Source organism: Triturus cristatus, chromosome 5_2 (genome assembly GCF_964204655.1).
Source record: "Triturus cristatus chromosome 5_2, aTriCri1.1, whole genome shotgun sequence".
NCBI lineage: Eukaryota > Metazoa > Chordata > Amphibia > Caudata > Salamandridae > Triturus > Triturus cristatus.
In genome coordinates, this window is record NC_140588.1 from 929017130 (window position 1) to 929044810 (window position 27681).

At 53.4% G+C, this 27681-nt stretch overlaps 1 protein-coding gene across 2 annotated transcripts in view; it reads left to right on the forward strand.

Annotated features, from left to right (window-relative positions):
• Positions 1-27681, forward strand: part of STAG2 (STAG2 cohesin complex component) — a 1427207-nt gene that overhangs the window by 607418 nt on the left and 792108 nt on the right. For both annotated transcript variants that reach the window (XM_085608133.1, XM_085608134.1), the window contains exon 17: positions 11687-11804. In XM_085608133.1, the coding sequence (XP_085464259.1) occupies positions 11687-11804 (118 nt within the window). The remainder of the gene's footprint in view (positions 1-11686; positions 11805-27681) is intronic.

The following is a 27681-nucleotide window of genomic DNA, read 5'->3' on the forward strand; positions in this document are numbered from 1 at the left end:
AAGGTAGATCGTTGGATGTATCCAAATATGCTACCAGACAGCAAAACGCACATTGACAATTCCCCCTAGGGAGCATTCCACACGCAAACTAGGGGCCTCTATGGCATTCTTAGAGAACATTCCCCTAGAAGACATTTGTAAGGCAGCAACATGGTCTACAACACACACCTTCACTAAATACTATTGTGTTGACGTGCAAGCCAAGCAGCAAGCTTCTGTGGGCCAAACTTTTTTTAAAACTCCTTCAAACTACTGCAACCGATACAGGTGACCACCGCTAGGGGAGATACTGCTGTACAGTCTATGCAAGTGTGTGATCTGCAGCTCGTATGCCTCGAACGGAAAATGCTACTTACCATTATGCATCTGTTCTTGGCATGTAGAGCTGCAGATCCTCACACGCCCACCCACCTTCCCGGGACCTGTATCTGTTCCAGTTCCATCTTACTTAGGTATACACACATGGACATCTTTTTCTTTCTACTTACTCCATCATTTCCCATCATGGCGAAAAACAATCTTAAGGATGGAGTCGATGCCCATGCGCACTAGCATCCAAGGGAGGAGTCCCCTATCTCGTGACTACAGACTTCTTCCAAGACGACAACAACGTGCAAGCATCCGAGCCCAACACCAACACCAGATAACGATCTAATGCAAGTGTGAGGATCTGCAGCTCTACATGCTAAGAACAGATGCAAACTGGTAAGTAGCATTTTCCTTATTTTGCATTCATATCCTTTGCCAGCTATTCTAAAGAGGACTTCATTTCTTTATTTTTGCCTGGCTGTCCTGCTAATTATCAGACCCTAAAGGAACATTTGAACAAATCCCATATACTTATATGAGAAGAGACTAAGTTTATTTATGCCTGAAAGAAAAGTACTAAGAAAAGTACTAGTTTCTTGTCTAAATACTGCACTACTAATTTAATAACCATACTTTCTGTATTCATGCACCAGGGTATGGGGGAGAGCAATCTGTAGAGAAATGGTAATGGCAGCATGGTCTGAAATCAGGATGGGTTAAAATGTTGAGGCTAAAGTTTTTTGGAGAAGAGAAGCATCTACTAATATATACTCAATTCTTGAAAAGCTGCTACGGGGAGGTGAGAAAATCATTACCAATGGGGTTATGAAGTCTACACATTAGCAAGGCCATGTGAAGTGCAGAGACTGAGAATGGTCTAATGAGCCCTGGTGGTTCTATATTTGAAAGGCAGAATACCTGTCCAGGATAGTGCTCATTGGTAAGGCGAAACTGCCCCAAGAACAATGTGGGCTGTAGATCAGTGGTTCCCAAACTTTTGACTCCAGAGGACCCCCATTGAGTTAATACTGGAAGCCGGGGACTCCCAATCAATGTGTACTGTTTAAATTTCATGCATTAAAACAAAAAAATACAGAACCCGCACACACCAAACAAATACTCGAATTTCTAAAGATTTTATTTTATATTGAAAAAATTGCAAAAATCATTCTTAGACATTGTAAGTGCAGTATATCCATAAAGAGTATATAGTCTGGGAGTTTGTCTTTACGAACTCCATAGCACCATAGTGGCTTTACTGACTTCTGGGAAGTCTGGTAGAATACCTCTCAGCATAATAAACCCACACTGATGCCAGTGTGGTATTTATTATACCATGAACTCTGAGGGCATCTTAGAGATGCCCCCTGAAAAACAACCAGCCTCTGGTGGGTTCCCTGACTGGCACACACCAGCCTGCCACCTCGAGACCTATTTCTCGACCCCTGGGGTGGGAGCCTTTGCTCCCTGGGCCCAGAAACAAAGCCTTTCCTTGGCGGAGGTGGTCACACCTCTCCCAGGTCAGGAAGAGCCATCTGTGTCAGGGCCGCTTCAAAGGCTTTGCCGCCTTTGTAACATATACCCCCAACCTCTCCTGCTATCAGGAGCAGGCCCCCTTCCTGTCTCACCCCCTTTTTCGGGAGGAAGACATGCGGGAAAAATTAGAACTCAGAAGTTGTGCCCACCTCTGCCAACCCCTTTCCTCTGGTGGGGTAGGCGGGGTGAAGTCCACTCTTCAGCACCCACCATCTTGCAGATGGCAGGCACTCTCAAATCAGTGTTGGGAATTGTGCCCACTCCCCCACGTGGGGTGAGCACAACAAGGGTGTAGTCACCCTAAGGTCAGTGGCCCATTAGCTACTGACCTAGAGACCCTTAAACCGCCCCCTAAATACAGTATTTAGGGGCACCTCTGAATCAAGAAGGCAGATAACCATTACCTACGGAGAAGAAAGAAAGTAGACGCCCAGCAGAGGAGGCTTCACAGAAGAACTGACTTGGCCCCATCTCTGCCGGCCCATTTTCAATTTCTAGAGATCCTGCGCCAAAAGTCACCTTGTCCTGCAGCCATCGACCTCCATAACCCTGGGAGCACTGACTGCCTTAAACAAATACCGGATCTACTATGAGCAGCAGCTCAGTTCAAAAGAATCACCAAAGAAAGACTCCAAGCCTGTTGAGGACAAAGAAACCAGACGCCTGGAACCACCACTGCACCTGACCCCTACAGCCTGAGTCCGCTTGGCCCAACGGTCCCAGCGAGATCCACCAGAACTCAGGAGTCAGTCCACCGTGAGTTGGCCCCTTCAGGACTCCCCGATGTCGCCTGCGGCCTCTGCACAGAGACCCCCTCAACCACGATTGACCGGTAAGATGCCCTGCGCCCAGGAGAAGAGGACCTGAGGTGCACCTACGTCCCTGAGCCCTTCAACTTACCTGCCCAACTGTTGGTTCCTCCTGGAAGACTTCCTGGACTGAGCCTGCAACCAAAATCCCAAACTGGCAACTCCCATTGAAAGCAACAGGGCACCCAACACCAAAACAGCCCTCGTGCCGCTGAGGGTGCTTTTTGGGTGCGTCCTTAACCCTGAGGGAGCCCTTGTTCTAACCCCATAAACTCAACCCTCTAGGCTGTTTACTTGCCTGAAAAACGATAACCCCTTTTTTTCTCCATAGGATTGCATTAATGTTTTCTTCAGAAAAACCTGTGTTGAGGGTGTTTTGTATGGAAACCTAAAACCGTGTTTTGATTAAAAAAAACAGTTTTACTCACCTTTTATCCAGGAAATGCCCCAGTGTGTTATCTAGAAAAAGTAATCTGAAAAGTAACTTAAAGTAATTTCAAAGTAACTGGAAAGTAATTACAACTATTTTTGAACATTTGACATACCAGTATCTTCATCCAATTGCATTCAATTGCATTATCAGAAAAGTACTCTTTACTTACCTGCAGTCTGGCTTGGTTGTTGTTGGACTTGGCCCTTCTTGCAGGGTCATCCCTAAACTTTTTGCCTTCCTCCTGTATTTTTTCTGACCTGGTGTTGGCTGTTTTATGACTCTGGGCACCTTACCACTGCTGACCAGTGCTAAGGTGCATATGCTCTCCCTATGGTAAAATGTATGATGTGAATTGACTTCCATGTTTGGCTATTTGGTTTACTATCAGTCCCTAGTAGAGTGCACCAGGGGTGCCAAGGGCTTGTATATCCCAATGCTGCTAGTGGGCTTGCAGTACTGGTTGTGCCACCCACAGAAGCAGCCTGGTAAAATGTGTCTAAGGTCTGCCATTGCAGAACCTGCATGCAGTCTGGTACTGTCATGCTGACTCGGCAAGTGCCCCCACTTGCCAGTCCCTAAACCTTCCCTTACCTAAGTCACCCCTAAGGCAGGCCCCAGGGCAGGGTGCATTGTAAGGATAAGGTAGGACATGCCCCGAGGTGTGTGGCATGTCCTAATAGTGAATTATAGCCATTTTCGTTTTTCACTATTGTAAGGCTACCTGCTCTCCATAGGCCAGAATGGGCTGCTAGATTATAACACTCTATAATCCTAGCAGGCTCAGGAAGCATGGTAGAAATTCATGTTTAGTATGCCTGAACTCAGAATAATAAAATACATCTTTTAGCAAATGTTATTTTAATATCCTGGGTTTGCTAATGCTACTTTTAGAAAGTTAGCCTTTGCGTGCCTAACCATCTCAGTCCGCCTCTGGAGGGGAGGGCTATCTTCTTTGTGTGTAGCTTGAGTGACAGGGCTGGGAAGTGCCAGGAGAAAGGCTGGGGCTGCCAGGTGGTGAATAGAAAGATTACACCAGGATGGGTGGGAGGAGTGCACCTTGACTCGGAATAGGACAGTGATCTGCCTTCACAATGCTGGCCCCACCCCCTGGGGAGCGTCTGATGTCTCTGGCCTGCCTGCTAAAAGAAGAAGCCAGAGTCCCAACAACAAAGTGCTCCTCACTGAAAAGAACTGGACTGGGATTATGCAAAGGCCTCCCTGGCCTGTAAAGACAAAATAAACTTGGTATAAATGTAGGAGCCCTGCTCCTAAGAAATCAGATCCTTATTGAACCACGAAGGAACTCTGCCTGACCAGAAGGACCTGGAAGAAGCTGAAGGAGGAGTAACTTTCCCTGACCTGGGGGATGGGCCTGCAGTTGCTTCCTTGCTGAGAAAGGAGAGGGAAAAGACTGAAAGAGACTTTGCACTTTGTTTTTCAACTATCTCCAAGGGCTTGGAAGAAGAGCTTGCCTCCTGAACTGAGTCCCAGGACCATTGGACTCATCTGCCTTCCAAAATTGAGTTGCCTGGACGATCTGTGCTTGTTTCCCGCTGGATTTGGCCCCAGTACGCCTCGTACTACATCTGCCGCGAAGCCGTGTCTTTGCCGCACAGCACCGTGCGTCTACGCTGATCCAAAAGCGTTAGTTCGCACCGTATCCCTCCCGGCTGCATTGCACCTAACCTTCTCCGCCGATTCGAGACGTACAACCCTGGCTGCCGAACCCTGTACACCGGACCCAAGCTCCATCGTCCCGCAGGTACGGTCCGTACGCTGCTAACGTACTGCACCGTGCCGTACTCCGAGCCGAGAAGCCGCAGTACGCTGATCCTCCCCGTACGCTGTACAGCGCCGAGAAGTGTCGCCGCCGATCCGCACCGAAGGTACAGCCCGAACGCCGACGCCACGGACTCTGCAAACTGATCCGGATCATCCGCACGTACCCCTGAAGGCCCCATACCAATGCCGCGTCCCGACGCCGCGACCGGACCAGACCGAGTACGCTGCCGAACCACGGCCCGGACCCATCAACTTGTCCCGCACTGTCCGTCGCGGACCCCACAAACTTAATGTACTTTGCCCTGTTCGCACCACAGTGTGCACGTCCCTGGCCCCGGAGTCCGCACCAAATGTTTGACTCGTACTTTCTTTGTTTTTAATGCGGACGAGTCGTACACCCAGGTACGAACCGTACAAAGCCTGAAAAGAAGCCGAATTGAGTAAAAGAAGCCTATTTTTGCATTTTAAGCCTTTTTGCAAGAATATTGAACTTTAAAATAATACTGTGGTCATTTTAATCGTTATTCTGGTCTTGTGCTAAACCTTATATAAAGAGAACTATTTTTGATATAACCTTGACTGGTGTCCATTTGTGGTGTGTCATTATATTACTGCATGTGGTCACAAATGCTTAACCTATGACGCCCTGAGAATAGTCTTGACTACTTGCGCCACACTATCTAAAGGGTGAGCAGGGGTTAGTTGAAAGGGTGATCCCCTTATCCTGACTTAGAAGTGAGAGTCCCTGCTTGTCACAAGTGCATACCTGTGCCAACTAGAGAGACCCATTTCTAACAGTTGTAAAAATAAAATAAAACCAAGATTTTTACACAAAACAATTGGTCAGAGTTCAGTCTTGAATGTGTGAAATCATTTCTTGCCTGAGTGTGTACAATAAATGCTTAACACTACCCTCTGATAAAGCCTTACTCTCTGTTTCTGGTAGTGTGGGTGAGGAGTAAGTATTATCTACTTTTACCTCTGCCTACCTTTGGGAATCCACTGGACTCTGTGCGCACTATACTTTACTTTGGTACAGTATATACAGAGCCAGCTTCCTCAGGCTCTGTTTGGGGGGCTGCTGATGCTTTCGAAAGCAGCTGACATCCGTGCTTGGGTGTAACACGTATGTAGGCTCAGCATGTCCTTTCCGTAGCCGAATGGTGTCAGTGTGAAGCCGCACAGCAGCACCTACTTAGAGGTAGAGGTATTGCTGAAAGGTTTGAGTATCCAATCTTACACCTGGAAAATATTAAAAATACGACGAATCCTTCCCCGGTCCTGTTTCTGACACGGAGGTCTCTGGCGCCTCGCCCATCCTCACGGCTTCATACCTATTAACCAGCCCCTTTCTGAAGGTTTAGGGTTGGAAGAAGACTATTTGGAGGGGGAGCAGATTCCTTAGAATTCCCACAGCCCCAGGACATAGACTGGTATGAGGAAATTGGTGATGCCGGTCACCTGGACACCTCCCCAGATTCTCGCCTGCTGTCTCCCCCTACCCTGGCTACAGAGGAGGGTGGCGTCATTTGCTATGGTGGTGCGTAGGGCTGTGGAGGTCCTGGACCTGCAGCTCCCTATGATGGCAGTCAGGACTAACAACTTGATAGTTCCTGCAGCCTGGTGTCTCCTCATCGGAGCCCTTGCTGCCTTTTAACAAGGCCTTAACGGACGCTCTTCTGGGCACCTGGTCAAAACCCAGCACAGGGCTCCAGTGAATAGAACAATTACCCTCCACTATCGCCCTGCCCTGGGCTTCCCGGTTTTCTTGCACTGCCCACCCCATCCCCTACAGTTTAGTGGTCCAGGCTTCCACTTCCCTTGGCACATTTCCTTCTGCTCCTCTGGACAGGGAATCCAAATGGGTGGAGACCTTTGGGAAGAAAATGTTCTCTTCTTTCAGCCTTGCATTGCGGTCCGGGAACACTGCATGCCTTTTGGGCCGTTAGTCCCATTCTATATGGGATACGGTTGCACAGGTGCCTAGGGTCTCGTAGGAGGACCGGATCCTGCTTTGCCAAGCACTATGAGACTGGAGAGATGCAGCGAAGTTTGCCATTCGCTGTGGCTTGGACACAACTGACTCACTGGGCAGAGCAATTTCTTCGTTGGCCATCAGGAGCCACACTTGGCTGAGGACATCTGGCTTTTCGGGGAATTCCAGGCAAACCTCATGGACATGCCTTTTGATGGCTCATGCCTCTTCGGAGATGAAGCTGATGCAACTCTTGAACGCTTCCAGGATTTGCAGGCCATGCCTTTGCCTGCTTTTTGCTCCTTTCGAGGCTATGTAAGGGGCTTTCAACCATGCCAACCCTATTCCAGCCAGCGGGTTTCGCAAGCTCTGTGGCGCTGTGGCATGGTTAATCCTGTCCTTGAGGGTCGGGAGGCCAGAAGTTGAGCCAAGCCACCATCCCCTTCTCCACCGCGAAATATTCCTAGTCCATTCCTTCGGGGTCACGAGTGTCCAGTGGATGGCAGGATATGCCATCACCACCACTGGCGCGAGATCACCTCTGACAGGATACGCCCTCCCCTTCAAGACTATCCCTCTCTCTATGCCTCCATCTCACGATCAGCTGATGGAGGATCATCTTGTGCTTCTCCGCAAGAAAGTCAAAGCTCTCTTGGCCAAAGGAGCTATATAGCGAGTTCCCGGGACAGAAATACCCTGTGGTTGCTATTGCCTCTTTTTCCTGGTTACAAAAGACGACGGAGGCCTCCATCCTGTCCTCGACCTCAGAGCCCTCAACTACTTCTTCAAGAAGGAGACCTTTAAGATGATCACTCTGGCTTATGTATTCTCCCCTAGACCCAGGAGACCGGATGGTAGCGACGGACTTGCAGGACTCCTATTTCCACTTTCCCGTCCTGCCGGCCCATCGTTATCCCTGCAGTTTACATTGTGCTAGGTGCACTTTCAGTTTGCTGTACTCACCAGTGCCCCACAGGTGTTCACCAGGGTGATGGCGGTGGCCGCAGTTCCTCTGTCGATCAGGGGTTGCAGTCTTCCCCCGATCTCGAAGACTGGTTGTTGAAGGTGGCCCGTCCCAAGCAATCGTCTCCCATCTCATTCGCTGGGGTTTACTATTAACATGCTGAAGTCACTCCTGACTCCCTCTCAGATTCTCCCCTTCAGCGCAGCTGTTCTGGTCACAGTGCAGTTTCGGACTTATCCTCCTAAGTGGCAATTCCAGGATATTCTGGCTATGATACCGATATGTCAGCCTCTATCCTGGATTTCAGTGAGAATGACTGAAGCTGTTGGGCTTCCTGGCCTCTTGCAGCCTTCTTGTGGACCATGCCAGATGGCACATGTGGGCTCTGCAATGGGATTTGAAGTTCCAATGGATGCAGCATTGGCGAAATCTCACCGACTTGGTCGAGATCTTGGAGGGCATTGAGAAAGACCGGCAGTTGTGGCTTTCAAACTGCGATTGAGTCCGAGGCAGACCCCTCTCCCTTCCCCATCCAGACCTCACAGTAGTGACAGATGCGTCCCTTCTGAGATGGGGTGGCCATCTGGGAGATGTGGAGATCAGAGGACTGTGGTTTCGGGGCGGAGCCCCGGCTCCATAACAACTTGGTGGAGCTTTGGTGATCTGGCTGGCACTAAAAGCCTTCTTGCCATCCATCAAGGGGTGACTAGTCCAGGTGTTCACGGAAAACACAACCGCCATGTTACTGCGACAAGCTAGACGGGGTGGGGGTCGTGGACCCTGTTTCAAGAGGCTTTGCATCTCTAAACTTGGCTGGAACTTTGGGGCATTACCCTGGTGGTTCAGTATCAGGCCAGTCCTCTGAACGCCAAAGCGAACAAACTCAGCAAAAGGTGCCTAGCAGATCACGAGTGGCGTCTCAATCTGGAGGTCGTGCTAGGACTCTTTCAGTGGTGGGGAGAGCATTGGTTAGATCTGTTTGCCTCCGTAGAGAACACACAATATCAGCAGTTTAGCGAGCTGGAGTTTTCTAGGCGGCTCTCGCTCGGCAATGCTTTTTGGCACAAGTGAAGCTCTTGCCTCTTGTATGCCTTTCTGCCCATACCACTCCTACCTAGAGTGCTCAGGAAGATCAGGGGTGACTGGGCAGAAGTCATTCTTGTGGCTCCGGACTGGGCATGGAGAGTCTGGTATCCTGAGTTCTGGGAATGAGCATCGATCCTCCGATTAGGCTGGCCCTTCGGGAAGATCTCCTGTCGCAGCAGCAGAGATGGGTTCTGCACCCAAACCTGTCCACCCTCCACCTCCTTACGTGGATATTGAGTGGCGACCGCTGACAGCTTTTGACCTTCCTCCTTAAGTATGTGAGGTTATTCTGGCAGCCAGGCGTCCCTCCACGAAGTCGTTGTATGCCTGCCAATGGTCAATATTGTTTACATATTGTACAGAACTGTCTATTGATCCTGTATCTGCATCTTTATCTGATATCCTCCTGCTCATACTTTCCTTGGCCCAGCATGGCTCTGCTCTCTGCACCTGAAGGGCTATCTTTCGTCCCTTTCCTCTTTTCTTCGGCTGCCTGATCACAGCCTCATCTTTTCCAATGCCATCTGGTGCAGAGATTCTTGAAGGGTTTAACCTACTTTTTCCCCCTTCACCCTTTATTATGCCAGAGTGGGGCCTTAATTTGGTTCTCACCTTTCTGACGTGTGCACCGTTTGAGCCGCTGCACAACTGCCCTCTACGGCTGCTCACCATCAAACCAGGCTTCTTAGTGGCAATAAACTCTGCCAGGAGGGTGAGCGAGCTGCAGGTATCGTCATCACAGCTTCCGTACCTGATGGTCTTAAAGTGGTGCTCTGCACAAGGGCATCTTTTCTACCTAATTTTGAAACACCCTTTCATATGGGGCAGTCAGTTACTCTACCCACTTTCTATGCACCTGCCCACCCTTCTAAGGAAGAGGAGCATCTCTATAGTCTGGACCTAAAAAGAGCATTATCATTTTACCTTGATCGAATCAAAAAGAGGACTATATCCCACGTGGTTATCCTCTGTATCAAAATCTATTATGCCTTTGCAAAGAAGGATCCTCCTGAAGGGCTTAGAGTCCTTTCCACCAGGGCAAAAGCAGCCACCATGGCTCTCCAGCGTGGTGTTCCTGTTTCAGATATCTGCCAAGTGGCCACATGGGCATCACTGCACACGTTTTTCAGACACTACTGCCTGGATTCCCAGGTTCGCCGAGAAGGCCTGTTTGGTTCCTCTGTCTTGCGGGGCTTCCTGGTCTAAACACTTCCACAGCCCCCCCTGCGGATATGGCATTGTTTGGGTATCTGTTCAAAGGTAAGTAATTGTGGCTAGATGTCTCTATCAGATGGACAAGTTACTTAGCTTCGGTAACGCCTTATCTGGTAGAGACATGATCTAGCTGCAGATTCCTTACCGAACCACCCATCCTCCCCGCACTGCAGATTGGTTCTAATGTCGAGGGCTTTTTCCTTTCAGGGCCCTAGTTGCCTTTTTTAACACACTACAGTTAGTCACTTCATGGCCCGTGCTTCTGGCGTGGGAAGTTGTGAAAAGTACAGACAGTGCGCCTGAATGGCGGTTTTATCGTCGACACGGATGTCACGACGAGGACTTTGAAGACGCTGATGACTTCACATGGAGTCGACCGATGCCACCTACTGGCGCGCAGGGGTATTGCTATCAAAAATCTTCTGGATCCAGCCTGACGCTTGGAAGTTAAAAGGTAATAAAGATGCGGCTAGATCATGTCTCTACCAGATAAGGCATTACAGAAGCTTGTCCTTCATGCACCTCCTCTGTGGATCAGTTGAGCCAGTCTCCCTCTTCTTAATGTATTATGGACTGCTGACTATTCTAATTCATGCTTGTTAATTTATGGAAAAGCCAGTGCTGGAGAAGGAACCAGTTACTTATCCGTAACTTCAGATCTCAGTCGTTGGTATCTATTATAGATTCACATGCGATCACACCTCCTGCCAGGTCAAAATCTCATTTCTAGAGTCCTTTCACTGTTGTGCTTTGAATATCTGAGCTGCGGTGTCATTTATGGGCAACGAGAATGCTGAATATATTCACCTCATTGGTTAAAGTGTGGGTGTTATTAAATTAGGTGAATATGCCACCAAACACACAGTTCTTGTTGTTGGTGCTACGTCCATTCTAACAATATTTAGTGCTGTTGTAACCTGCCATTTATTTCCAGGCTGCTGACTGGAAGTATTTCAAGTATTTTAACCTATGAACGATTCCAAGGCTGTACATCTGTTAGAGGTAAGTAGTTTGTTTCATATGTGAGCACAATCATGAAAAAATCCCAATTATGGTGTTTCACATATTTTCTTAGGTCATTCATTTATAATGCTAAGCCCTTTACACAGTTTTTGCTTATGTGAGGCTTGGTTTGTGACAAATGTCTTCCTGAAATAATTACTGCATTGCTTTAAATACTCTATGGGCTATGCATTAAGATCCTGATTTGCAAGATCATGTATTCTACATGGAAATAATTTCACGCCGTCCTAGTTATTAGTTTTGCACTAAGCAGCAGGTGTCCCAAGATAGCAGGGTTGTTACTGGTGTTTATATTCCAGAATTTGAAGACTTTCAGTAAGTATGAGTTTTAGCCAGGTGAAATTTGAATGGGATAAAAGACTCAAGTTCAGAAGTGCGGATCAGTCTTAGAGGGCTCAGAAGAAAATGTTGTAAGTTGAAGGCTAGAGATAAGAATTTAGTATTTCCATATCTCTTAAATTTGAAAATTTACTTTTCAGTATGTTTGATTGGCAACTTCAAAAATAAATTTTTCATTTGGAAATAAAATACATTGTGTTTTTTGTGTGTTTTAGCTGCATGAGCACGCTGCCTATCTTGTGGATAGCATGTGGGACTGTGCTACTGATCTGCTGAAGGACTGGGAATGCATGAATAGTTTACTTTTGGACGATCCTCTAAATGGAGAAGAGCGTAAGCATTTACTTGATTTTGTTGTAAAATGTGAAGAAATATTTAGCAGCTAATCTCATCTTTTGGCATTGCTGTCCTTCTGCATGTTATTTAGTCTTACAAGCTAAAAGAAAGGTTATCCAGTTATGTTTTTTCATATTAAGAGGTAAGTCGCAGCGGCTGATAATAGTGCTAATGATTTTTGACATTCTGGATGGGTAGCATATGTAGCTGTAGATACACATGCGTGTGTTTGACTCGTATGTGCACAACTTGATTTTCTACTAAACTCTTTTTAGTCACGAGGTATAGTGGTGACTTCTACGACTGGCAAGGAGTGTGAACATCCGCTCCATTGTTAGATTGTCTCCTTCTGCTGTTGGGGTCAGATGTGCATTGCTGGGGCTCTGAGTAAATGGTGAGTGGCATTTTTTGTCGGGTCCTCGATTTTTACGCTCCTGTTGGATTGAGGCAATCTGTTCTGCATTGCGGTTTTTATCATCTCCGCCGTGTTTCTTCCATTGGCTGTGCATCTCATACTTTGTTGATGCCCTGTGCGGGGCATTACCCCCGCTGGCCTACTCTATCAGGTTACCCTCTCCAGAATGCTTGTACCATGATGGAAAAAATGCCCTTTCATTACTGTACACAGTGCCACTCGGAGAACTCGTGGACAGATCAACAGTCTGCAACCTCTGCTTGTCGCCGGACCACAATAGGCCCTCCTAATCTGCCTGCCTCGCCTTCTGGTACAAAATAGCTATCTGAAACAGTTGGGATAGTCTGTTTTTTATACACGACATGGAACAGCAATGAAACGAGAAAAACCCAGGCATCTTTGGGAAGGAAAGGCAGATGTCGAACAAGCGGCCACATTTAACTTGGACCATTTTTCCAGCTTCGGACTCTGAGGCACCAGACCCACAGGCCCCTACAGTGTCTAAGCCTATTCTTAGACATTGTAAGTGCAGTGCTGCCATTAAGAGTATATGGTGCTGGGAGTTTGTCATTACGAACTCCACAGCACCATAATGGCTACACTGAAAACTGAGAAGTTTGGTATCAAACTTCTCAGCAAATTAAACCCACACTGATGCCAGTGTGCGATTTAATGAAAAATGCATTCAGATGGCGTGTTAGAGATGTCGCCTGAAAAATGACTTGCCACTAGTGTCCAGGCTGAGTGGCTGCTTTCAGCTGCTACCACCCGACATGTTTCTGGACCCCTGGGTCGAGAGTTTGCTGCTCTCGGGGGCCTGAAACAATGCACATCCTGTGATGAATTGCCAAGCCTCCTCTCCAAGTATGGGCTGGGTCCACAAAGGGGAAGCCTCAAAGGCTTGCCGCCTTTGTGAGCTTCCCCAGTCCACTTGCAGCCTTCAGCAACTGGTCCCCACTGGTTCTGACCCCACTTTTGTCGGGAGAACCAGCTGGAAAAACAACTGAGGAAGAGAGGTATGCCGACCTCTACCAACTCCACCCCTCAGGTAGGGGAGGCAAGGTGAAGCACAACGCAGTTCCCGCCATCTTGCAGATGGGGGGGACCCAGCCAACCAGAGTGGCATATGCCCCCCTCTCCCTGACGGGTGGTATAATAGGGGGTGTACCCACCCCAAGGAAGGGACCCTTACTTACCTTTAACACCCCTAAATCTAGTATAGGGGTCTAGAACCCCGAACCTTGCTAACTCAGACAAGAAACCAGAAGAAGAAAAGGAGGACGAACAGCCGTGCCGAAGCTAACAAGAGGAGGACGTTTACTGACTTGGCCACATCCCTACCGGACTGTCCCCACCTCAAACCTGCAGAAGCGAAGCTCCGGTGTGTCCTGCAGTCAGCAGCCTCAACAACCCAGGGGACCTGCCATGCCTTCAAAAGAAAAGACTGTCTTCGGATTTGTTCACCAACTGACTCCAGGTCTGGCAAAGTTTTCGAGTCTGCACCACTCTGCACCTGACGCCTACGGCCAAGTTCGAGTGGCCCAACACCAAGAGTAGGTCTCCCTGGCAACACTGACCTGAGAGCCGACGCCTGCAGCCTTAAACCGGAAGGTCCCCAACCGCGAGCAGGAGCTGGTAAGAAGATCCGACCCTAAAAGGCACCCCTGCACCTGATGCCCCAGGGCCTTGGGTGACCCAACCATCTGAAAGAAACACGTAGTGATAGATTCCTTACCTTAGAATTTTCCCCCAGGCGTCAGTCTGGATCCGGAAAGTTTTCGTCAGCAGTACCCCTGCGTGTCGGAAGGTGGTGTAGTGCGGCTCCGCGCCATTCGTTGGCCTCGTGGTCGCCGAGATGACGTCGCGCATGCTACTTAGACGCTGCCCTCCCGCGCTGACGTCAGTTCTTTATTTTTCCGTGCCAGCAAGCGCAGATCCGGAGAGAGCGGTACTCCCAGTAATGTTTTGGCTTTTGTCTCCGATTTTTGAGTCATTCAACTCCTGGTGCCGTATGGATGCCCGGCTTCAAGACTTGCAGGGACTGTCATCGCATGATGTCGGTGACGGACCCGCACCGCGTGTCTCTACTGCCTGGGGCGCGGCCCCGTCCCCAAGTCGTGCCGTGACTGCCGGGCCATGGCGAGGAAGACTTTGCGGGAGTGGTCCCGAAGGTTGCTTGAAGTCCGGCAGTCTGCTCCGCCCCGCTCAAGGTCCCGGGGTAGGTAGAGGGACCAGTCGCGGAGCCATCACCATCATTCGTCGGGGTCGAAGTCTTCGCACTCTGGGTCAGGTAAAGCGAAGCATCACAAGAAGTCGAAGAAGCGTCACTGTTCTCCGACTTCCCGTTGCAGCTGAGGGTTGCGGGTCGTGCCTCCCCTGCGGCTCCGGTGAAGCCTACGCAGTCGGCCTACCCGCCCTTCCCAGGTCTGTCGGCGACTCTGGCCAAGCTGCAGGAATTTCTATCATCCATGGCCTGCCTCATTCGGCCGTCGGGCCCTGTCGGTCTGCCTTCAGGCCTGCGGGTCCGACTGGGGGTCCTCACCCTTTACTGTCGGTTGCTCCGGCATTGCTGTCTGCTCCAGGCTTGGATCCCGTTCAACGCCGGTTGACCTTGTGACACCTCCACCGACGTAGACCCCACCGGCACCACCTCCGTCGCCTGTGCCACCGGACAGCGTCGTCCTCGGTTTCAGCCCCAATGTGGACACGGCCCCGGAACGGCATCGATGGGGCCTTTCTACCCCTATATCCAACCTCCATATTTTCGGCCTGTACATGAGCCTGCGGAGGAAGGGGAGGACTAGGACCCTCTTACAGCTCATTGGGAGTATGACCCGGACTGGGCAGAGGAGCTGGGGCATGCCAGTGGTCTTGACACCTCTCCTGACCTTGGCATGCTAACTCCTCCTACCGTGGCTACGGAGTAGGGTGCAAGTTAAGCAGTGGTGTTGTGTAAGGCGGCCGAGGCTCTCCAACTCCCTACAGTGGCCGCCAGGACTAACCTCCTGACAGAAGTGCTTCAGGCAGCGGCTACCTCTGCGGAGCCACTGCTGCCTTTAATGATGCACTTTCTGACGTGTTTTTGGGCACCTGGTCCAGGTCCAACACAGTAGCTCCTGTGGATAGGAACGTGGCCCGACCCCAATGCCTGGCCGACCCCCCCTTATCCTCTCCCAACACCCCACACTTGAGAGCTTGGTTGTCCAAGCCTCTGCGTCCCAGAGCGCATTCTGTACTGCACCCCCGGACAGGGAAGCCAAGAGACCGGAACAGTTCGGGAAGAGGATTTTTTTCTTCCGCCAGTTCAGTCTGTGAATACTGAATGCCTCTTGGGCCGTTATTCCCACTCTGTGTGGGATATGGTGGCGCAAGTGCTGCCGCAGTGTCCGGAGGGAGCCCGGACAGTGCTCTCTCAAGCTATTGCTGAAAGGAGGGATGCAGCCAAGTTAACAATCCGTTGTGGCCTTGACACCGCCGACTCGCTGGGCAGGGCGATTTCCACGACCGTTGCACTCCGCCGCCACGCCTGGCTGAGGACAACTGGTTTCTCTGGGGATGTCCAGAACACCCTGATGGACATGCCCTTTGATGGCATTCGCCGTTTGGCAACAAGGCAGATAGTGTGTTGGAGCGTTTTAAGGACTCGTGGGCTACGGCCAAGTCCTTGGGACTATCGGCCACTCGCCTTCCTTGCTTTTCACTCCTTTCCTCTCCACAGAAGGGTCGTCCCCACACGTTCGCTTCAGAGCCACAGGCTGACGCAGCAACAGCCCCAGTGTGGCCGCGGACGTGGGACCCGCTGAGGTGGGTCAGGGGGCCGGTCAGTCCACCTCCACTCCAGCCACCACTGCCTCCAAACCTTCCTAGTCTGTTTTTTCAGGTCCATCAAACGCCAGTGGGCAGCAGGATTTGCCATCACCTCCCCCACTCATGCACAATCACTGCGGACAGGTGGGTTTTACAAATAGTCCGAAGGGGCTACTCTCTCCCCTTCGAGACTACCCCTCCAGCCATGCCACCCCAGTACCACTGCATGCCGGGGGATCACTTGGCACTTATTCAACAGGGGGCCATCGAGAGAGTTCCAGTGCCAGAAGTAGGACATGATTGCTACTCCCACTACTTTCTGGTGCCCAAGAAGGACACGGGCATGCGTCCTGTCTTGGACCTCCGTAACGTCAATCGCTTCCTCCGGAAGGAGAAGTTCAAGATGTTTTTTTTGATAAACAAGTTTTATTGTTTTAAACAGCACAATAACAAAAACAGTCTGGTATTCCGAATCAGTACTACACAGCACTACATTAGGAAGCACCCCCCGCTCCCCCCCGCCCCCAGAGTCCTCCCCCCAGCCCCTGAACCGCCCCATTAAGGTATGTTGCCTAGCCATTTCCCCCAAACCTTTCGGTATTTCTTGGGGCATCCTCGTGCCCGATAGAGAGTCCGTTCCTGCGCCGCGCACCAGTCCACCCCAGCGCCCCACTTGTCCACACTTGGCGGCAGCGGCTGCTTCCACGCCGCAGCAATGTCGCGCTTGGCCACCATCAAGGCCGTCATGAGAAACAGCTGCTCTGAGCGCGTGCCATCTAAGCCATCTGTGATGCCCAGCAGCGAGTGTCTCGGATCATGTGGCACCTCCCACCCCAGGACCTCCGTAAGTTCGGTCTCAATACCTCTCCAGAACCCCTCCAGGGCCGGGCAGGACCACACCATATGCAGGAAGTCTGCCGGGTCGGAACCACAGCGGGAGCAGGCCGCATCCCCGGAGAGGCCCGCACGGTGAAGGCGAGCCGGTGTGAGGTATGCCGCGTGGAGATAGTAAATTTGGATGAGTCGTAGCTTAGCGGAGGCCGTCACCAAGCGGGGGGCCATAAGGGCGTCCCGCCAGTCGGCCTCGTCCAGGGGACCCACCCATCCCTCCCAGCGCTCCTTAAGACCCGCGAGGGATGTAGGGGTGCAGTTAATGAGGGAGCGGTAGATCCTGGAAATGCCCCCCCTCCCCAGGTTGCCCAGCAGGACCTGAGCCTCCGGAGGGCTGTGATCCGGCAGCCGGACGTCCAATGGTGTGTAGGTGCGTATGGCGTGGCGCAGCTGGAGGTACCGGTAAAATTGGGAGGAGTGAAGGGAAAAACGCGCTTGCAGCTCCGAAAAGGAACACATCCGCCCTCCCCGCCAGACGTCCCCCAGCTGGGAAATGCCGATAAGATCCCATGATTTGAAGCCTTCCAGCTTTGTGACCTCCCGCAGCCACGTCCCGTGCCACAGGGGAGTGACCCGTGTCAACCGTCCCGTCCATCGGGTGAGGCGGAGCGCCGCTCTCCAGGACAGGAACACAGCCCTGGTGATGTCCGGGCAAGAAGCAGGGATGGGGGCGCCGTACAGGCGGTCTTGGATGTCGGAGAAGCCCAAGCCGTTAAGTTCCACCCTGTAGGCCGGGTCGGACCAACCCCCTCCAAACCAGTCGTGAATGACCAGGAGGCGGGTGGCCATGTAGTAGAGGTAGAGATCAGACATGCCCAGGCCCCCGTCAAAGGTGGGAATGCGGCACGTCGACAGAGCCAGCCGTCGCCTCCCCTCGCCCCAGAGAAATCTCGTCACCATCCCGTCGAGCTCGCGGAACCACGGGCGCGGAAAGGAGAGGGGGGTGTTTTGCAAAACATACAGAAACCGGGGAAGGATCATCATTTTGTAGAGAGCGACCCTTCCCAGCGGGTTGAGGGGCAGCTGCTGCCACCGCGCCAGATCGACCTTGGCTCTCTTGACCAGGGGGGAGACGTTGAGCGCCCAACTTAGCTCCGGGAGGAGGGAGACCCAGATGCCCAGGTACTGAAATGATAAGCGACGCAGAGGGATGGTCTCCTGCCAGTCAAAGCATTCCCTGGAGGGGTGCAACGGCACCAGAACCGACTTCCGCGGGTTGAGGGAGAGACCCGACGCCTGGCCGAAGCGGCGCAGAATGGATAGTGCGCGTGGTCCGGAGCGCGCCGGGTCCCCCAGGTAGAGTAGGACATCGTCCGCATAGAGGGCGATTTTGTCGGCTGCCAGGCCGGGCCATTCCCACCCCCGAAGGAGGGGATCAGATCTAATCAAGGCAGCCAGAGGTTCCATCGCCAGAGCGAAGAGAAGGGGCGACAATGGGCAACCCTGCCTCGTCCCCCGGCCAATCCGGAAGGGCCTTGACAACGCACCATTGACCAGCACCCTGGCACGGGGCCGGGCATAGAGGACTCGCACCATCCCCATGAACCGGGGGCCAAAGCCCATGTGGGACAGGACGTCGAAGAGATAGGTCCACCCCACCGAATCGAAAGCCTTTTCGAAGTCAACGAGGAGTAGAGCGAGGTACGGGGTCAGTCGATGGTGATGGGCCAGAGCCACATGGAGACGGCGCAGACAGTGGCGCGTGCCCCGAGCGGGCATGAAGCCACATTGATCCGGGTGGACCAAGGTGGACAACATGGGCTTAAGTCGTTGGGCCAGGACCGCCGCGTAGAGTTTCACATCAGTGTTGATGAGTGAAATTGGGCGGTAGGCCGCTCTATCAGTGGGCGGCGGCGTGGATTTGGGCAAAACCACAATCGTGGCCAGGTCGGATTCCAAGGGGAAAGAACCCTTCTCCAGCGCCTCCGCATAGTGAGCTCTCAGCCGCGGGACCAGGGTGTCCCTGTAGGCCGCAAAGAATTCCTGGGGAAAACCGTCCGGTCCCGGCGTCTTCCCCGTTGACGTACGCCCGATAGCCTCCCCGATCTCCTCGACGGAGATGGGCGCCTCCAGGCCCTCCATTTCGTCCGGCCGAAGCCTGGCCAGGCAGGTGCTCCCGGCCGCGAGCAGGGCGTCCAGAGAAAGGTCCGGCGCACGCGCTCGGTAGAGCTGGGAATAGAATTGGGCAAATGCCTCTGACATCGCCACGGCGGAGGACTGGAGCACCCCCGAAGAGTCGGCAATCGCCGGAATGATGCGCGATGCCCTGGGGTAAGTGGCCAGGCGGTGCAACAGTGCGCCGTTCTTGTCACCCCAGCCGTACACCCTCGCCACCGAGGACTGCCAAAGAAGCTTGGCCGCCTCAAGGGACCGCTGACAAATCTCCTGACGAAGGAGCCGCAACTGTCGGTCCACCGCCGGGTCGTCATGCTCGGAGAGCGACCGCTCCAGCCGCAACGCCCGGGCCTCGCAAGCAGTGAGCTGCTGCAGCTGTGTCTGGCGGTGCCGCACCACCTGTGCCTTGGCCGCCCCCCTGATGGTTGCCTTGCAGGCCTCCCAAAGGGTGCCTGCCGACGAGACAGAACCCTCATTGGCACCATAGTAATGAGCGAGTTCAGTGCCAACCGCCTCGCGCACTGTCCTGTCCTGGAGGAACCAGGCGTTGAACCTCCACACCGGCCTGGCCATGTGAGGCGGGGGGCCCAGACCCAGGAGGACTGGTGAGTGGTCCGAGATGCCCCTGGGAAGGATGCGGACATCCTGGACGCTTCCGCACTCGGTGGGGGGGACAAAAATCATATCAATACGAGCGTGAGAGTGGTGAGCGGCTGAAGTGTGGGTGTATTGACGGTCGTGAGGATGCCAAAGCCTCCAGGCGTCGCAAAGGCCTTGGGCCTCCGCCCAACCCGCCAGCTGTCTCGCTCGCGCAGCGCGGGAGTCCGAAATCGGTCCCGACGAATCCAGCTGTGGGGCCAAGACCGCATTGAAGTCGCCCCCAAGCACGACAGCGCCCACGGGGAGAGATTCTAACAACGAGGCGGCGTGGGATAAGGCCTGCGACAGTCCCGAGGGAGGCACATAGAGTGAAAGGAAGCTGACCGGGCGACCCTCCAGCGTACCACAAATGGCAATCCCGATACCCAGGGGCGCGCGGGCCACCCTCTGAAGGACAAAGGGGAAGGAACGGCGCAGCAGGACCGCCACCCCGCGGGAACCACGGGAGAACCCCGAGTGCCACACCCGGTCGTAGCCATAGCGCGCCAAGAAAGGACATTTTTCCCCGAGGAGATGGGTCTCTTGAAGGAGGAGGACGTCGGCCCCAACGCGCTGAGCATACTTAAGGACCGCCGTGCGCTTAAGCCTATCCAGCAGGCCGTTCACATTCCAGGACAGGACGTGCAGCTGTGCCCTAGGGGTTACGTCAGCCATGGATACAACGGGTGCATCGGGACACTGCAGGGACGGAGCCACCCCAGGGGCCTCGGGAGGACATCATGTCGCATTGACGCGCAGGGAGGAAAGGAGGATCGCCCAGGACCCGCGGGGAAGGCTGGGGGCAGGCAACAGGGAACCAGGGGTGCCCGGCCGGGAGCGAGCGGCAGTAGACCGTGGGCAGGAGCCAGCGCGGAGCGCTGCAATGACGCCCGTGGGAGGAAGCCAAGGGGCGCCAGGACGGGAGCGGGCAGCAACAGGCCGTGTGTGTGGGCAAGCGCGGGGCTTTGCAGTAACGCTTGCGGGAAGCTGCGATGCGGCGCACCCAGGGAAGACCAGACATGAACGAAAAGGACCACCCCCCCTCGGAGGAATATCCAACAAAACAGCCAACAAAACCCACCCCATAACCCCAACCCCCCACCCTACACTTCGAGAACTGAAGCATCTGTCGCCCTAACTTCAACAACTATTACAAAAGCCCCAAGCGAACGCTCGGGTGTCAAGAGCGTGGTGGACCCCTCCAGAAGTACGGATGCAAGTGTTCCGGCCCAGACTACTATTCATGAGCGGAAGTCCGCTGAGTCCAGGGCCATGGCGGCGGCCCCAGCCGCGGGACCGGGCCACCAGAGCTGCTGCCAAGATAGAAGACCACCCCAAGTCAAATGACCGGGCTGCGGGAGAGATCAGAAAGGTCCACAGGCGCGATGAGGGGGGTCGGGGACGGGTCCGGCGGGCGCGGCGACCGGCTCCGGAGGCCCCCAGCCGCCTGAGAAGATGTCCCGGATGAGGCAGACGAGTCCCTCGGCATCCTGCCCGACCCGCTCATGGACCGATGCCCCGCCGACAACCCCCCCCTGGGCCGCCGGGACTGTGTGCGTCTTCCACGGCGTGGGCGAGGAGGCCTGGTTGTGTCCAGGTCCGTAGGCCTCCGGGCCGGGGACGCTCGCCCGGATTGGCGCAGGGGTCGCTCCTCAGTGAGCCAAGTCCAGGCCGCTCGAGGAGTATCGAAAAACAAGGTTTTATCCTGGAAGACCACACGGAGGCGGGCCGGGAATTGGAGTTGGTATCGAAGACCCAAGGAGCGCATCTTACGTTTCACCTCCAGGTATGATCGGCGTTGCTCTTGAACCTCCCGGGTGTAGTCGGGGAAAACCATGATGGTATGGTTATTAAAGGACAAAGGAGACTGTGCCCGCGCCTCCTTCAGGATAGCATCCCTGTCCCTGAAGTTGAGGATCCGCAGGATGAAGGGGCGCGGTGGGGCCCCCACCGGAGGCTTGGCGGCCAGCGACCGGTGCGCTCTTTCCACCACGAACCAGGTGGACAGGCTGGCCGCTGGCATCCAGGACTTAAACCATTTCTCAAGAAAGTCATCGGTGCGGCCAGATTCCACTCCCTCCGGAAAGCCCACCAGGCGGAGGTTGTTGCGGCGGGCCCGGTTTTCGGCATCCTCTGCCCGCCGATGCAGTTCCTTGGAGTGGGTCGTGAGCTCCCGGACCTGATCCTGGAGCTGCCGGATGTCGTCCTCCGCGGTCGAAATGCGGGACTCCGTCTCGGTGATGCGGGCCATGGCATTGCGAAGATCCTGTCGGAGGAGCGCCACGTCCACCTTCACCTCCCCGACCATCCCCTCCAAGGACGTGCGGGAGGCGGTGATGGCCTGCAAAATGGCGGCAAGGTCCGTGCCGGGAGTCGGCGCCGCCTCCCCTCCAGCCCCCGGGGGCTCAGAGGTCGTGAAGCGATCAATCCTGGTCTGGTGGGGCGCGGCTGCCGACTTGGCACCCCTGTCCTTGCCCATGACTGCCCTCGGGGCGCGCGAGTCGGCACCCAGGCGCTGCGTGGTTCACCGTCTCAATGTCCCAACAGCCGGCCGGTGCGGATTCGAGGGGCAGGGGTGGTGTCTCAGATGCAGGGCCCGTGTCCAATCAAGCCCCCACAGCGGGCCCCCAGGCTCACTCCGGCGGCGCTCCCCCTCACGAGATTCAGCCAAACCCCCCCAAGGAGGGGGAAGGAAATAGGGGCCCTCTCCGCCCCGCAGAGGCCGACTCCCACAGGTGGCGACGGGGGAAGGGAGCGCAGGGATCCTCGTGTGGCGATGGGCCCCGCCGCCAACCACCTATGCCGGTACCTGTCGTGGGCCCCCCCCAAGGTCTCCGCCTGGGCGCAGTCTGTGCCAGTTCACGGCCGCCACAAGGAAGGAATCCAGGCCTGGCCCCACGAGGCCGCTCGCGCCAGTGCGCGCCTTTCTTCGCAGATCAGCAGTGTCTCTGGGTCCCCGCAGGTCTCAGGTGTCCCGCGGGCACCGCATGCACCCCTCCAGCCCGGGATCAGGATTCGGCAGCTCCAGGTGGGACCGGGACCTTCCTCCGCGGGTCCCGCACTGTAGGATCGGTCGCCGCCAGCCACACGGCCCGTGCCTCCCTTGGGCGCCGCGGCCTCGCGTAGTCCCCAGCGCCGGCCGCAGACACAGCCAGCTGCGTCCCCTGCGGCCGCTCAGCGACCGTCGGCAGAACTCGGGCCAGGGAGCAAAGAAACGGCCCAAAATGACACCGAGTGTAGTGCCCCAGTCCCGCAGCAGATAGGGACCTCTGGGGCGCTGCTAGGCCAGCGGAGCACGGATCAGTCCGGATGCGAGGGGTCGAGCATCGGGAGCCTCACGTAAGTGCGGCCATCTTGCGGTGCGCCACCTAGCGCTCCCCGAAGTTCAAGATGTTAATTCTGGCTCAGGTCTTGTCTGCTCTCGACCCTGGAGACTGGATGGTAGCGTTTGATCTGCAGGACGCATATTTCCATATTCCCGTCCTACCGGCACACCGGCGTTACCTATGGTTTATGGTAGGCCACGAGCACTTTCAGTTTACCGTGCTCCTCTTTAGCCATACCAGCGCCCCTCGGGTGTTCACGAAAGTGATGGTGGTGATCGCAGCTCATCTGTGCAGATCAGGGGTTCCAGTCGTCCCCTATCTCGACGACTGGCTGTTGAAGGCGGGCTCACCCCAGGCAGTCGTCTCCCACCTCCAGAATACAGCCGACCACCTGCATTTGCTGGGGTTCTCCATCAATGTGCCGAAGTCGCACCAGATTCCCTCTTAGGAGCTCCTCTTCATCGGAGCGGTTCTGGATACACCGCTTTTTCAGGTCTATCCTCCCGAACGGCGAGTCCAGGATATTCAGGCTCTGATTCCGATCTTTCGGCCTCTATACTGGGTTTCGTTCAGGATGACCCTGAGGCTGCTGGGCCTCATGACCTCCTGCATCCTGCTGGTCGATCATGCCAGATGGCATATGCGGGCTCTGCAGTGGGATCTGAAGTTCCCGTGGGCGTAGCATCGGGGAACCTGTCCGATTCTGTCCAGATCTCGGAGGGCACTGCACAACAATTGCAGTGGTGGCTCACAAACCGGCATTGGGTCAATGGCAGATCCCTCTACCTTCCCCAACCGGAGCACACCGTGGAGAATGATTTGTCACTCCTGGGATGGGGTGGCCGCATGGGAGAGGCAGAGATCAGAGGCCTCTGGTCTTCGGCGGAGTCCCGGCTCCATATCAACCTTCTGGAGCTCCAGGCAATCCGACTTGGACTAAAGGCATTCCTTTCCTCTGTCAAGGGGAGAGTAGTTTGGGTGTTCACAGACAACATCGCTGCCATGTGGTACTGCAACAAGCAGGGCGGGGTGGGGTCGTGGACCCTATGTTAGGAGGCTCTGCGCCTCTGGACATGGCTGGAACATCAGGGCATTTCTCTGGTGGTTCAACACCTAGCAGGTTCCCTGAACGCCAGGGCGGACTAACTCCGCTGCAGGTGCATAATGGATCAGGAATGGTGTCTTCACTCGGACGTGGCGCAAGGTCTCTTTCAACAGTGGGGAGAACCTTGGTAAGCTCTATTCGCCACCAAAGAGAACGTGCAGTGTCAGCAGTTCTGCGCGTTGGAATTTTCAAGGCGGAACTCGCTAGGTGCCGCTTTTTGTCAGGAGTGGAGTTGCGGTCTGCTGTACGCCTTTCCGCCTATACCACTTCTTTTATTTTTTATTTTTTGCAGACTTTTATATAGCGCGAACTTGACCCGAATCCAATCGGGTATCAAAGCGCTTTACATAGCACCAGTTACGTTACATGAGGACACACATTCATTTTTTGTTAGGCACGGGGAGATTAAGTGATTTGGCCAGAATTACAGGAAGTTAAGCGTCATTACCGAGACTCTAACCCAGTTCCCCAGGTCCGAAGTCGAGCGCCCTAGCCGTTAGGCCAACTCCTCTCCCCTCATATCTGCCCAGAGTGCTGAAGATCATCAGGCGCGACCGGGCCCAAGTCATTCTTGTGGCTCCAGACTGGGTTCGAAGAGTTTGGTATCCCGACCTTCTCAGTATGACCATTGATCCCCCGATCTGACTGCCTCTTGGGAGGATCTTCTGTCGCAGCAGCAGGGGTCGGTTCTCCACCCGAACCTGTCCTGTCTCCACCTCCTTGCGTGCAGATTGAGTGGCGGCAGTTGATTCCTTTCGATTTGCCTCCTGAAGTTTGTGAGGTCATTCTGGCAGCCAGGCGTCCCTCCACTAAGTTGGTATATGCCTGCAGGTGGAACAAATTTGTGGCCTGGTGCACAGCAAAGGCTGTGGATCCCCTTTCCGCCCCTCTTTCAGAAGTCCTTTTGTTCCTTTTTTCTGTGGCCCAGCAGGGCACTATCAAGGGCTACCTTTCTGTGTTTCAGCCTTCCTCAGGCTCCTTGATCAGCCCTCTCTTTTCAAGTCCCCTCTTGTAAATAGATTCCTCAAAGGCATTACTCACCTTTTCCCTTTTACTCCTTTTGTGACGCCGCAGTGGGACTTGAATTTGGTTCTTACATATTTGATGTGCGCTCCCTGTGAGCCTCTTCACAACTGTCCTCTACGTCTATTAACCTTGAAAAATGCTTTCCTGGTTGCCATCACCTCCGCTAGTAGAGTGAGTGAGCTCCATGTTCTTTCTTGTAAACCTCCTTTTCTATCTGTCCATCCGGACAAGGTTGTGCTTAGAACCCGTCCATCCTTTTTGCCAAAAGTTGTCTCTGCCTTTCACATCGGGCAAACCATCACTCTGCCAACCTTCTTTCCGCATCCTTCTAGAGCGGAAGAGATGCTCCACCGTCTTGACCCAAAACGTCCGCTCTCGTTTTACTTGAACCGCACACAACAGTTCCGGGTGGATGACTAGCTTTTTGTTGGCTATGTTGGTGCCAAGAAAGGTCGGGCCGTACACAAGCAGACTATCTCCCGATGGGTCATCTTATGTATTAAAGCCTGTTATACTCTGGCTAAAAAGGAGCATCCGTTGGGGCTGCACGCCCATTCCACCAGGGCAACTGCAGCCACTACAGCATTGGGACGTGCGGGTCCCCTTAAAAGACCTTTGTCAGGCAGCTACGTGGGCCTCACTTTTACTAAGCACTATTGCCTGGACAGCCAAGTCCAGAGAGATGGCTTCTTTGGCCGTTCTGTTCTCCGGGACTTCCTGATGTGATCTTGGTTCGCAGACCCACCACCGGGATTGGTATTGCTGGGGTATCTATTCTATGGTAAGGAATCTATCACTACGTGTTTCTTTCAGATGAACATGTTACTTACCTTCGGTAACGATATATCTGTAAGAAACATTAGTAGTGATAGATTCCTTACCACCCCACCCATCCTCCCCGTTCTGCGAACTGATTTCTAGGGTTTAGGTCATCCCTTTCAGGGCCCTATTTCAAGGCACCAGTGGTCAGTATCTTGCATGGCTCTGCGTTCCTGGCGCGGAAAGTCGTGTACAGAACTGACGTCAGTGCGCGAGGGCGGCTTCTAAGTAGATGCGACATCTCGACAACCGCAACGCCAACGATTGACGCGGAGCTGCACGACTCCACCTTCCGACGCGCATGGGTACTGCTGACGAAAACTTTCCGGATCCAGTCTGACGCCTGGAGGTAATTTTAAGGTAAGGAATTTATCACTACTAATGTTTCTTACAGCTATATCGTTACCGAAGGTAAGTAACTTGTTCGGTGCCTAACCAACCCTCCGCATCCCAACTTACCTCTCCAAGTGGTGGTCGCAGCCAGAAGACCTTAGTTCCCAAGCCTGCAGTGCCTTTGCAAACCGGAGGTTCCGCATTGCAAACAAGGCACCCGATGGTGAAATAGCACCTGGATGCTCTAGTGCTGCTGAGGGTGCACCTTTGGTGCTACTTGGTTCCCCCATTTGCCTTGAGCTAAAGTCCAGGAGCTTTGCTCCCACAACCAAGTGGCCTGCTTATCAGCAGCCACCAACCGGAGGCCCCCTATCCCCCATTGGATAACGTTGGGCCTCAGTACTCTTTACCTGGCTGCCCTAGTGCTGCTGAGGGTGTAACAAGAGTGCATCCCTGACCCTGAGGGCCTCCTGAGTCTACCCCCAAAAACTCAACTCCCACAACCGAATACTTCCCTTTGAACCGATAACCCTATTTTCCTCCATAGGATAACATTGACTGTTCTCTTGTGAAAAGTTTCTAAGTGTGGAGTTGGAAAATCTAAGAAACCTTTTAAAACTGTAACTAAATACCTAAAACGCTTTTACTTACCTGTTTACAGGAGTTGTCCCAGTGAAGTATCCAGGTAAACTGCTCTGTGTAAGAAAAGTAATCTGTAGAGTAATCTACTTGAAATTCTACTAAAAAGCCAATACAAAGTATATGTACAGTATTTCAAAAGCATTGCGTCACTAGTAGCTCTACTGTAATCAAATCAAAGTGCATTTACAGTTGCAATCCAAACTGTTTGCAAACTGCATTACTACGTTAAAGTATTTGTTGCTTACCTGTGCTAGGCTTGCCTGGTTCTAGAAAATGTAATAACTAAAAGAATATTTTTATACAAAACCAATTGATCTGAAGTTCAGTCTTTGAGTGTGTGACATCATTTGCTGCCCTCTGATAGAGCCTTACTGCTCGACCACACTACCACAAATAGAGAGTAAGGTGCTATCTACTTTTAACTCTGCCTACCTTTGGGGTTCCACTGGACTCTGTGCACACTATACCTCACTTTGGTGTAGTATATTCAGAGCCAGATTCCTACACCCCTCAATTTGGGAATCAGAATTCCTGTCCAGCACTATATCCCAGCCATGGCCAGCACCACCCTTATCTCTACCCTACCAAGCCTTCCCCTCTGGCTGATACCACATCTTATCCTGAGTTTATTTACAGGGCAACCATCATTCACAGGGGAGGTGTACACACTATTTCAAAGGAGGATGATTCCCTTGATAGCAACGCTCCCCATACACCCAGCTCTCTACACGATATCTTCCCATGCTTTAAGTGTAT